This window comes from Pseudorca crassidens, chromosome 9, assembly GCF_039906515.1.
Source record: "Pseudorca crassidens isolate mPseCra1 chromosome 9, mPseCra1.hap1, whole genome shotgun sequence".
Classification (NCBI taxonomy): domain Eukaryota; kingdom Metazoa; phylum Chordata; class Mammalia; order Artiodactyla; family Delphinidae; genus Pseudorca; species Pseudorca crassidens.
Window position 1 is genome coordinate 84,158,753 of NC_090304.1, and position 12,538 is coordinate 84,171,290.

Genomic DNA, 12,538 nt, shown 5'->3' on the forward strand with positions numbered 1-12,538 from the left:
GTCTTGGTGCAGAGGCTTTGGTATGACTGTCTATGCTGTTACATGCTGTTTATCTGGAAACAAGAATTCCTCTACTTAGGTGACCATAATAAGGCCCCACGTGAATTAGAAAAATGGAATATTTTTATTTTAGTTCACTGTTGTGGTACAGATGCCTGTCCATTTTTGTATACCAAAAGAGGAATTAATGCTCATATTGCTCATTAAAAGGAGAACTGTCAGAAATGAGTAAACATGTTTTATTTTAAAATATCATGTCTTTTGGTGGAGAAATATTTTAGAATTATTTTAACACTAACTTTATTTTTAGGCTTGAACTAATCTATTCATTAGTGAGGTCAGTCAATCCAATATCCACTCTGAAATGCTTTCCAGAAATGATTGTCACATAAGTGAGTGTAAATTGTGATTTGTTTCTTAATTTTAAACAGAAAATTTTTTCCTATTAATTACTTTAAGGGATGTAAGTACATTGCCATTTAATCATTATCAGTAATATTTTACTAATGTTTATTTTATATCTAGTGACAAGGGCATAACATTTCATTCTTAGCGCTAATGCTTTTAAGAATTCTAGTATTTATATTAAAATTGGATTAAAATAGATTCATTAATTTAAAATAATGATTACATAACAGATTGCATACTTATGACAAATTGAACATATTTAAGTAAATGTCTATTAACATTAACAAGGTTATATAAAGACACTCATTGATAATTCATACTGATTATTGTTAGCTGTCAAGCTTAATAAGTTGCAGACAGGAAGATATGATTCCTTTCTATAATATAATAAAGCAGACAGAAGAATTAGGTTATGAAAAGACAGAGGGATGGTGAACATCTAACCAAATAAAATTGAGTTGAAATTTTTCTTTTTTATCCATTTAATTCTGTGGACCATGTTCATGGCAGTTTCATATAAGGAGAAGATCTTAGACAGTTAAAGAAGGTATTTGCAGAGCAATTGCATTCTCAGAAAGGATGTGATAGGGAGGGAAAAGAGGAACTGACCTTATAATATGTGAAGGGAAATTTTTCTAGGCACAGGACATATCTGGAAAGAAAATGAGTAACTCCACAAATAGAAAAATATTTATAAAAACTTGGGGATTGATGATACTCTGAAGATTTTACTCAACCCTTTTAATTTAGAGATGAGGGGTCTGTAACCCAGAGTGGTTAAGCAACTTCCTTTTGGGTCATTTGGCTAGTTATTAGCAGAACAGCTACTAGAAAGTAGAGCTTCTGCACAGATCAGTGCTTTTCCATGACATTATGTTCCAGGGAATAATTCCAATGTGTAATATTTATTTGTAATGCAATAAACCACTTACATTGTGATTTTAATTCATCAGATTTGTTTTTCTCTGTGTTTTTAGGACATTTGAGGTCAATTACAAGAGGAAGGCAGGAAACAGCGTTCAATGGAAGTACATAGGCTTATGAGTCAGGACTGGAATTCTGACTAATATTTATCAGTTCCATGACCTTGAGGAAAATATTTAAACTATGTGCAAAATTTTCATATTTGTAAAACTGGGAAAATACTTCTTATTTTGGCATTGTAAAGATTAAATGAAGCAACAGGTAAAAAGACCCTGGTCCATAGTAGGTTCTCAACAAATGTTAATTCATCTTTACTTAAATAGATTTGGAAGGCAAATGTTTGGAAATAATTTGAAAGGCAGAAGGTTTGGGTACAATGTGGAAAGAAGTATTTAGGAAAATTATTAAAAGCTACACAGAGGACCACATTGAAACACTTAGCACAAAATATTGCTCTTATTAGATATGTAAGAACAATTCTGTGATTTCTAAAAATATGTAGAGAAAGACACAATAATCTTCCAATATAGTTTGCGCTTAGTACCTGAAAAAGAATCCCAACTTAAATAAAGGTTGTGGAGAGCTAATGATTCTGAAGACAAAAAGGCTGGAGATTGTAGGAGACATTGACTTACAGGGTCTCTCCTCAGAGGAGGATAAACTTCTGCAGTGCATGATTGAGAGTACAAAGCCATTTAAAGCCACTTAAGGAGGAGAGTGTTGTCTGTCTGAGGCACCAATAGACAATGATTACTTTCCCTTTTTCTTTCTTTCTTGGATATGGTGGCATCAAAATGAGGCAGCCATCCCACTTATAACTCATAAGTATCTTTTTGGTACAAATCTACTAAGTGTTGCATTGACTTTATTTCCTCCCCTCCACCCTTCTTCTTGTTTTAAGCAAGAAGTACTTCTTGATGGTGTTATGATGAAATATAACCATAGGATGGTGGGTTGCACTGTCTTCCATGTATCCGTTTATATATGAACAAAGCAGATGGTTCTCCTCATTTTGATATTTTCCTTAATATTTAGTTTTACTTATAAAATTATGCCAGACTATGACACATGATATCTCTGCTCTTATTTGTTCACAATCTTTCACTGAGAAAGTATGTTTGACCTCTTATAAAAAAGAGATTATGAGAAAGTGGGAGAGGTAGACAGACCTCATTCAGGGAACATGTACATAGATAGGGTTAACCTGCAGGTGTGGAGTGTATGTGTGTGTGTAATTTTCTAAGTTAGGGATACAGAAAAACTTGTCCTAGTTGAGAATTCACCAGCTACTATATTTCTTTGAAGAACTTGCTTTAATATCACATGTACAGTTCCTGTGGGTTACCAGATTTATGTAAAGATTGACTACAGGGAGTGAGTTCCTCTGTCTTCTGATATCAAGCAAAAGCTCTGTTCCATGGGACACTTATGCAGATAGATGTTGCAGGTTTTCTTGCCCAAGACTTGGATGAAAAGAAATTAGGAAAGAGTTTGAAGTTCTGAAGTGCAAAGAATCTGGGGAGTAAGGACTGATGGCAATTCTTTTTTGAACTTGACAGAGGTGATTTTTCTTTACTTCTCTGGACAGAGTGAAAATCAAATTAAATGAGGCAATGTAAGTGAAAGGAGTTTATAAAATAGCAAAGCTGTATATGAAGGTAAGATATACACAGCATTTTTTTTTTATGATTAAAGGGGAAATAGTCACCATCTAAATTAAGATGAGGAATTTTCTTTCTTAAAGAGTCCTTCCCAATGCTTGATCAATTTGAAGTGAGGCCTCAAATGCTCTCACTGACTTCACAAACAAAGGAAGTACATCCCTGCATTTTCCTTTTCCAATAGGAGACTGCACTTTAAGGAATTTATTGAAACACAATGTATCCAGCAGGACCAGATTTGTGGGCATGAGTCTATGCAAGTTTTTTTTCCTAAAATCAGAGCACAAATCTTTCATTTTCAGTGGACTATACTTTTCCTAGAGTATCTGGATTCCTTTTACTAGCTCTAAGGCTTTAAATTTTTTGTTTCATGGAGCATAGGTTATGCTCTCTTCTAAAGATGTTAATTCAAATATAGAACACAGCATTCTTTGTACTGAGAACTTCTGAACCTTGCTCCTTTACAGAAATACAAAGAAAACTCTTTAAAGTAATGCAGATGATACACTGTCTATATCTAGGCCTCCATTTATAGTTTAAAAATCAGTGGGAAAATCATGATCAAGTTACGCAGAAAATTGTAAGACCACTTCATCTGGCTATATCCTATAAAGAGTCTGATTCAAATCGTTCACACAAAGCAAAAATGTCCCATAGGTTCAGAATTCTTTCTGGCAATAAACTGCCAGTGTAAACAGGAAGACCACTGGGCCTCTTGTAAGTTTTGGAAACAAATGATACTCATTGCTTTGCACTCAGTCATTTTGATTTTGAGACGAGTTTGAATGAATTTTGGTTTTAAGTTCAATGCAAAGGTTATTTGCCATTATCAAAAAAGAACTTTTGTGTTGAGTGTGTGCCGCAGTAGTTATTAAAAGGATGCGAAGGGCATAGGCTATTTGGTATCCTGAATAGAAGCTCTAAAATTGTGTGACTCTAAAGAACTTGACAGTTATATCATTATTACTAAAGGAGAGAACTAAAAATTCCAGTTTATTATGCTATAATTGATACTACACAAGAAGAATATTAAACAGTTTTCCCAATGTTGGAATAATGTAATTTGCAAAAAAAATTTTTAGGAAAAAAAAAAAGGCCAGTGAAACCTTTTAGCAGAATTGATGACTATCCTTTCTGATAAATAATATAATTTGTGTCTAATTTCCAGTGGAAACACTGGAATAGAATGTATAGAATTAAGTGGAACACTGTATAGAATTTATAGAATTCTATACAGTGGAACACTGTATAGAATTAAGTGAAGTAATGGGGAAATCAACGGTAGATACACCACAAAATCAAAACAATAATAATTACAAATATCAACTATTATTATTATCTTTAAAAAGAGGCCTGAATTTCCTCTGCTAAGAGGAGAAACTATGCAGTTAGCAATTTACTCAGCAGGCTGAGAAAGAGTATATATGTGTATTTGAAGGGGAGTATGTGAGTGATAATATACACTTTTCATATCTTTTAACACCTATTTCAAATCTGAGATTAAGGCATATCTCTGAAGCAATTTGAGTGCATTTTTCCAAAATGTAAATGGAATCTTCAAACAGCATTTATATTTATTTGGGTCCTCATAAACAATTGGGAAGATTTAGAGTTAAAAGCAAGTTGGTGTCGTGGTACAGCAAAGGTTTTTTGCTTTGTCTGTTAAATTTAAAATAAATACAATCCAGAAACCTATCTTCCTTTACCTTAGAAGAACCTTTAAAAGAAAAACTGATTTTGCTTCTGTCTCTCTGAGGAACTAAAGCTCTGAACTTTTCTTTCCGGAGAAGGGGTGGGGAGCCTTCTCATCTGCTTTGCTGCAGGGGTATCACAGCCAGGGACCCTTATTTGCCTCCATCTCAATGTCAGAACAAATCCGAGGCTTTCCTGGAGCTAAAGCAAGCGCGGTGGGGAGAGGCACTAAGAGCGGCTGTTGGTATGCCAAGAGGCAAGCTTTGGAATGAAGCAGTTCCACCGCAAACTTGCGAGGCTGTTCTTGGGCTTTGAAAAGCCTTTCTTCCACTCCCCTTAGCTTTCCGAGCAGCGTTTGTAGCCTAGTGCAAACAGATCGCATATTTGGTGCAAAGAGCCGGGAGAATGAAGGACAGGGGATCACTCTCCGGGTCCTAGGTAGTGGAGTCTGCAGAGGAACTGTCTCTGGGTCTGCAACGCCTGCAAACGCGGCTGCAGGTGGCAAGCGGAGCTGTCCAGCACCAGTGCAGAGGCGGCGGGAGCCAGGACCCCGGCGCGCCCAGGCCGGCTGATGTTCAGCAACAGGGCTCTCCCCTGAAGAGACGCTGTCCTCATTCACTGCCTTCAGGCTCTGGGCTCGCTACGAGCCCACGCAGCCTCGACCAAGGCGGAGAACACTCGTCCTCACAAGCTGCTCCAGCAGGATGGGTGCCAACATGTTGACCCTTCCTTTCCCTTGTAAGCGACTCCTCCGGAATGGGCGGACTGGAATGCGCGGCCTTTCCCCTTGGCCTCAGAAATTCCTAAATAAACTCGGAGGGGAAGGTCAATTATGGACCCTAAACCCCCGCTTCAACTCTCTGAGGCTTCCCCGAGGTGGCTCCAGAGGGTGGTCTTCCGTCCCCGGCCCCGCGCCCCTCTCCCTTCCAGCGCCCACCAAGGCCAGTCTGCTCCTCAGCTGCCTCTTCCGTGGACGAGGGGTAGGGCATTTGGATTTGGGGCCCTTTGGTCTGATCCATGTCAACGTGCGCTCCTCGGAGGAGGAGGGGACGGTGGGAGCTGGGGTGGCGCTCAGAGGACGGCGACGAAGTGCCCTTGTTGCTCCTGAAACGTGGTGACAAGCCAGGCAGACTCCCAATGAGTATGATGGCGACACATGATGCGGGCAGAGAGAGAGACCACGGAGGAGGGGGTGCTTAAAGGGAGAAGGAAGTAGGCGGGCAGCAATGGGAGAGAGGCGGGAGGAGAAGGGCGGGAGGAGCTAGGGGAAGGGGGGCGAGATAGGCGCGCAGGCGGCAGAAGCCTTTGCCTCCGCGACCGTGCGGGCCACAGCTTCCCCGCCCTGCTCCCGGTCGCACACTCTCAGCCTCCCCGCGAGCGGCAGGCCGGCCACAGCGAAGCGCCGAGGCGGGCGCTGAGGTGGCGTCGCGCTAGCAGCAGCAGAGGCGGCAGCCACCGCCAAACGCGGGCCCCGGGTGCCGCGGCGCCCCAAGTTCCCGCCATGAGCAGTCGGCTCTGGAGGCTCCGCGGCTCTGGGGACTCACTCCCAGCCGAGCACGGCAGCAGCGCCCAGGGGCCCCAACGCTCCTAACGCCGCCGCCGCCGCCACCCGCGTCCCCCCCGCCGCCGCTTCGGCCGCCGCAGAGCCGCCAGCAGCATGTCTCGAAGGAAGATTTCGTCGGAGTCCTTCAGCTCCCTGGGCTCCGACTACCTGGAGACGAGCCCCGAGGAGGAGGGGGAGTGCCCCTTGTCTAGGCTCTGCTGGAACGGCAGCCGGAGCCCGCCCGGGCCGCCCGAGCCCAGCGCGGCGGCCGCCGCCGGCCCGACCCCGGCAGCCGCCGCCCCCACCGCCGCCACGGCTGGGGCCAGGAGAGCGCAGCGCCGGAGGCGGGTCAACCTGGACTCTCTGGGAGAGAGCATCAGCCGCCTGACGGCGCCCTCGGTGAGCGGGGAGAGGAAGGAGGGCCGCTGCGCAGGAGAGAGGAAGGGGATCGGGCAAGTTGGCGCCACGCTAGCCCGGGCGTGTGCGAAAAGCCCCGCCGCTGGGGGGCGGCCGGGCCTTGCTACGCCCGGCCTACGGTTCCCAAAGTCCGGGGCAAGACCCGCACCTTGGGCTCTGGTGGAGGGGGGCACTGGAGTACGGGAAAGGAGGAAGACTTCACTCCTCCGGGGTCTCCTGATTCAGAGGTCTGTCTGCCCACCTCCAGCCTTGAACCCTCCTTCGTCGCGGTCACCCTGACGGCCCTAGGTCCTCCTTCATGCCCACCTGTTTTCTTTCCCCCCGACTTTCCCAGGCACTGTGTTCCGCAGTTGCCATTTCTATGTCTTTCATCTCTGGTCTCCAGTATCCCAAAGGAACTCCTACTCCCTTTTAGGAAACTCTTCCTCTCTTTTCCCACACTCTCTTGCTCTTAGCATGACCTTCTCTGACATCTTTGAATTCTGCAGGCTAACTGCATTCTGTGTTGCATTCCTTTCTTCAAATCTTTGGAAACTGGTTGTCAGATACTTTTTTGAGTTGTCTTCTGATGAAGAAACCTCTTATCTCTTGTTTTCTCACCACTTCATATACTTTTTTTCTTAGTCACTAGGCATTTATTGGCTCAACCTTCTTCTGTGAGTAACCCTGGTGTCTCTCTCTTATTTCTTACACCCCTACCTCATCCTTCACTCTCTTTTCCCTGGATTCTTTAGTGCTTTCTCCCTCATTTTTTCATGGTTTCCTTTTATTAGGCCCTTCATAATTATCTGTTGAATGAATAAATGCCTTCCTAGCTCTCTCTAAACTTGTGCTCATTTAGGGATGTCTGTATCAGCAGTTGCAGGTATACTCCAGACTCCCCCTGGTTCCAGGCATCTTTCCAGAGCACTTCTGCCTCATTCCTGCTCAGGCATTTCAGCTACTCTTGACTTTTACTCTTTGCAGTAATGCCAGACCTCTGTTTTAGTCTTTGACTGTGTAAGCTCTGTTTTGAAGGAATTCACTCCATTGCACACAGAATCCTAAAGAGACTCAGTGTCAAACCACAATCCACCCTTTATTCTCACCTTGATAGGTTACAAAGGCTTCAACTATTGACAGCACTTTTACCTACCCATCTCTGAGACTTTTACTTCTTTAAAGTTTCCAAAATGAATTGGAGCATTGATCTTGTTTGCCTACTCTTGAGTCTCCCTTTTGAAAGTACTTATAGTTTATGGTAGGACAGACCTGAGAAAGAATGGGATCCAGAGAGACTGGGAACTGGTACCAGGCAATCCTACAAATATCCTGTGGCCATTGCATTAATGGAGTATGACCTTTTAGCAATGAAACTACCCTTCGGTCATCTTCCTTTTTTTGTGCATTTCCCCTTCAATTTACCTTTAGCCACTTCTTTCATTGATAACCTAGGAAACAAAACTCAGAATGGGTTAGCTACTGTTTGCTATTCTTAATGCAGATATTTACCAGGAAGCATAATCTTAGGAACTATTTGATGTTGCAAATTGTTGAACATAAGCCTTTATAAAAGGAGTCCAGGAATCCTGTGCATCTGTAGTTTTATGTCAGTACCCAAAGCAACATTTGTGCAATATACTAATTCTTCAGTATAACAGATTCATATCTAATATGATTTTACTAAAGATAATTATTAGTTTTTTGTGGGAATTGTTTTTATAATCCTGGAGTTTTCTTTTTGCCTAAGAATCAGAATTTACAAATTTCTAAAAAATTTTTTGGCACTGCCTCTAGTAATGCCACTTTAACATAAGACTATTCTCAGCAACTTATGTGAGAAGTAGATAAAATAAACTGAGCTCAAGTATTTACTGCCAAAATAAGAGGTAGGAAATAGTCTCTGATTTTTACCTTTTATAAAGGTAAAATTTGAATGACTTTGACTCTTTGCTGGATAAAAAGCATGTAATCAGATAATGGTGTACAGGATAAGAAGTTTGAAATTGAAAATAATTGCGATAATCAAAAATATGCAACAGCTGTATGTACTTTCCATGCCATAATTCTTTTCTATTTCTTTTTTTAAATTTTATTTATTTATTTGGTTGCGCCAGGTCTTAGTTGCAGCAGGCAGCCTCCTTAGTTGTGGAATGCAAACTCTCAGTTGTGACATGAATGTGGGATCTAGTTCCCTGACCAGGGATTGATCCCAGGCCCCCTGCATTGGGAACGTGGAGTCTTATCCACTGCACCACCAGGGAAGTCCCCTTTTCTATTTTGAAAAAGGTCTTTCAGCTGTTATGCTGAAAACATACATGTGAATATAGTGTAAACAATTCCAACTTCATAAGGCATGTATAAACAAATTCTCATTGGCTAACCATCATGTCACCAATAGAATTGGTAACACAAGGAAAACAGAGAGTATATTTCAAAGCAGCGGCTTATTTCTGTGTTCTCCACCCCCATTTTCTTTTGTTTGGCAAGCTAGAACACTACTTCAAAAAGTTCCAGTAGATTCGTTCTCCTACATTGTCAGCATTCTAAACTTCTCTGAAAACACTTATGTGCTATCTAATGTCCTTTCATTAGAGCTAAACAACTTAAAACAAACAAACAAAACCCCAAAAACCTCTGAGAACAGCCATTACCAGAGCATTCTTAGATGGAAATTTCTAGTTGTTTTGAGTGTTGCAAACCTTCTTGCATTGCTGTGGAAACTCCTGTGTTCTTAGTGGTGTCTTCGTGGAATATTGTCTCAATCACTGGAGATTTATTTGTTTTTTATTCAGGATAATTTGCAAGTAGGGAAATGGAAGTGAATTTAATAAATACTAGGATATTGCCAAATAATTCAGCTAGTAATTTGATCAATGTTTTTTGATATTTTTTTGTTTTTTGATATTTTAAGAGTTACTTTTAGGTGCATTGATGTTGGCTATAAAGATTATAATACTTTCATACTATTTTAATAATAAAAGTAAATTGAATTAATAAAATTGAAAAAATTCTGGAATTCAGGATACCACGTTCTCATTCATTGTGCCTTGGACAACTAAATACTTGTATATAATTGTGCATATTACTTTTACTGTCTAGGATCCTACTCATCTGTAAGTTACTATATTTAGGGTCCCTTCCTGTTCTGATAGTCTACGAAGACATATTGTATTGTCAAGCTTTCAATAAACTGTCACAATGGCATATGAAATAAAAAGCAAGGACCTATTACTATGAGTTTTTAAACTGAGGAAAGTAAATTACTTTTTTAAGTAAGGGCATCAAAGTACTATTTATTCCACCTAGTTGTTAAAAAATATTTGAGCATCTGCAATGTAGCAAGTATTGTGCAAAGCACTGGTGATACAAATGCCAAACAAAACTTTCCTGTTTTTTGACCTCATGGAACTTCTTTAATTATAGACTTTATTCTAAGGAAACTGTATTGAGGTAAAATATAAGAACTCCAATTGTTGAAGAGATGTCTAGGGGAAGTTTTATTTATCATCCACTTTGGTTAGTTTTGTTCACTATGAATCTCTGGGGTGCAGCCATAAAAATAAAAATAATCCTAAAGACCTGGCTGAAGATGCATATATCACTTATTACATTATTTATTTTGAAATAATTTACTTGGGAACACATATGGAAAAACAGTTGGGTATTTTACATCAAGGGTGAATTTAGGGTCTCATTTATTTCCATTTTATGTTTATAAATGAGAGTTGCTTAGACCCCTCTCACTTTGACATTGGTTTTGGGTTTGCTAATGTCAGTCTGTCAGTGGAGATATTCTAGGAGACCAACCCAGGGGCAAGGCTTTCCTAGGTTTCTTGTCAGAGAACTACTAGCTGTTATAACATTACAGATGGCTTTGAAGACCTCAGAACCTATAGAGAGCAGAATGGCAGGGAGAAAAGTAACAGAACTGGAAGGATGGCATATAAAGGGAGGAAAGCTACTTACATAGGGAATAGTCCAAGAAACAAAGAACGGTGAGGAAAAAAAAAGGAAGGGAAGCTTGAATTCAAGTAGCAAATTCCAAAAACTCTTCCATTATTTTTGGAAAGGAAATTGTATTGATACATGCCTATGAAAAAGTGAAAGGACATAAAAAATACATATTTAGCCTCTCCTAGTATTAAATAAAATTAACTTTCTGATGTGTAAAGCCTTAAATAAAACCTTAGAAATTGTGAGTGTAACTAACATGTAAATAATGAAAAATATATAACATATAGTTTTGAGATTAGATATTTGATAAATTTATGTGTTTTAATTGAAGTTTTAAACATTTGGGGCTCAATATGGGTAATAAAGTTCTTAGCAATAGATTCATTAAAATTAAAAATCAAACAAAATGTATTCTAGTAGTTCAGTGTTTTCACTTTTCTAGAAATTAGATACTATCATCTGAAATCAGAATTTAATGGCCATCTTTTGCTTTTTTCCACCTCATCCCTAGTCATCAGAAACAACACGGAAGAACTGAAAGAACAAAGATTTGAAGTTTGACAGAAAAATTGAATAACTCCCTGCTGAGCCCCTTGCTATATGTAAGGCCCTGGGAAAGCTAACTCCTTCCTTCTCAGAGCCTTAGTTTTCTATTTTGTGAAGTAGGAATAATGACTACCTTATAATTTGTTGTGAAAGAGGAGCAATATTCCTTGTAAAATTTCTTGAACTCAATAAATGACAGTTTCAAGTTGATATCCATTAACTTCAATCAAATTTGAATGCCTCCAAATGATCTAAAATTTTTCATTTTTTCTCAATAATTTACTTGCTAGTAACCTTATTAAAAGAGTTCATAGGTTAACTGATGTCATGTACCTAAAAAAAATTGATAAGGAGTTAATTTTGTTGGCATTGTCCAGTCAATCCATTAAAAAAATTAAAACTGGACTCCCTTTTTGGCTCCCTGGCTATGCCTCATGTGTGTACATGAGTATTCGTAATCATTGCAGATTCAAACATTTCTATCAAACTGCTGAATGTTATGTGGCAGTATGAGTACCACAACTATAAATTCTATAAAAATACTAGAACATATATATTTGGTAGAATATGAGTATTTCACAACAAATTACTTTTAAATTAGGAAAAACTTTAGGTGAAAGAGAAACTGCTTATTTCACTTGCCTGAGAATTTCAAGAGTTCCCCATCCATTGTGTTCAAACTAATTTGTACAAGTGTTCAAAGGTTTATGCTGTGAGATGCAAGAACCACCTAGAGGGGTGGGATAGGGAGGGTGGGAGGGAGGGAGACGCAAGAGGGAAGAGATATGGGAACATATGTATATGTATAATTGATTCACTTTGTTATAAAGCAGAAACTAACACACCATTGTAAAGCAATTATACTCCAATAGAGATGTTAAAAAAAAAAAGAAAAAAAAAAGAAGAAGTAGAGACACAGATGTAGAGAACAAATGTATGGATACCAAGGTGGAAAGGGGGGGTGGGGGGAATTGGGAGATTGAGATTGACATATAAACATTATTGATAGTACATATAAAATAGATAATTAATGAGAACCTACACTATAGCACACAGAGCTCTACTCGATGCTCTGTGGTGACCTAAATGGGAAGAAAATCCAAAAGAGAGGGGATGTATGTATATGTATAGCTGATTCACTTTGCTATACAGTACTATACTCCAGTAAAAATTATTTTAAAAATAAAAAAAAATTAAAAAATGAATTATGCAGCTAATGACTTTTACATTTTGTATACTGCACTCTATTCTTGTTTGGCTACAAGCTCAATTGTTAGCCCTTCATTTTAAAGATAAATTTTGACTATGGGAAATGACATCAGTGATTATTAGTCTGTAGGTAGAGGTGATGTGATTATATATTCCTTTTTAGTGTATAATTTATCTACCTTGAAGTTTTCTGAGATGTGTG

At 39.5% G+C, this 12,538-nt stretch overlaps 1 protein-coding gene across 1 annotated transcript in view; it reads left to right on the forward strand.

The window, feature by feature from the left end:
- The first annotated feature begins 5,916 nt into the window (after nt 1-5,916).
- Nucleotides 5,917-12,538, forward strand: part of GUCY1A2 (guanylate cyclase 1 soluble subunit alpha 2) — a 425,928-nt gene continuing 419,306 nt past the window's right edge. The window contains exon 1 of the mRNA XM_067750904.1: nt 5,917-6,627. Within this exon, the coding sequence (XP_067607005.1) occupies nt 6,343-6,627 (285 nt within the window). The 5' untranslated portion in view covers nt 5,917-6,342. The remainder of the gene's footprint in view (nt 6,628-12,538) is intronic.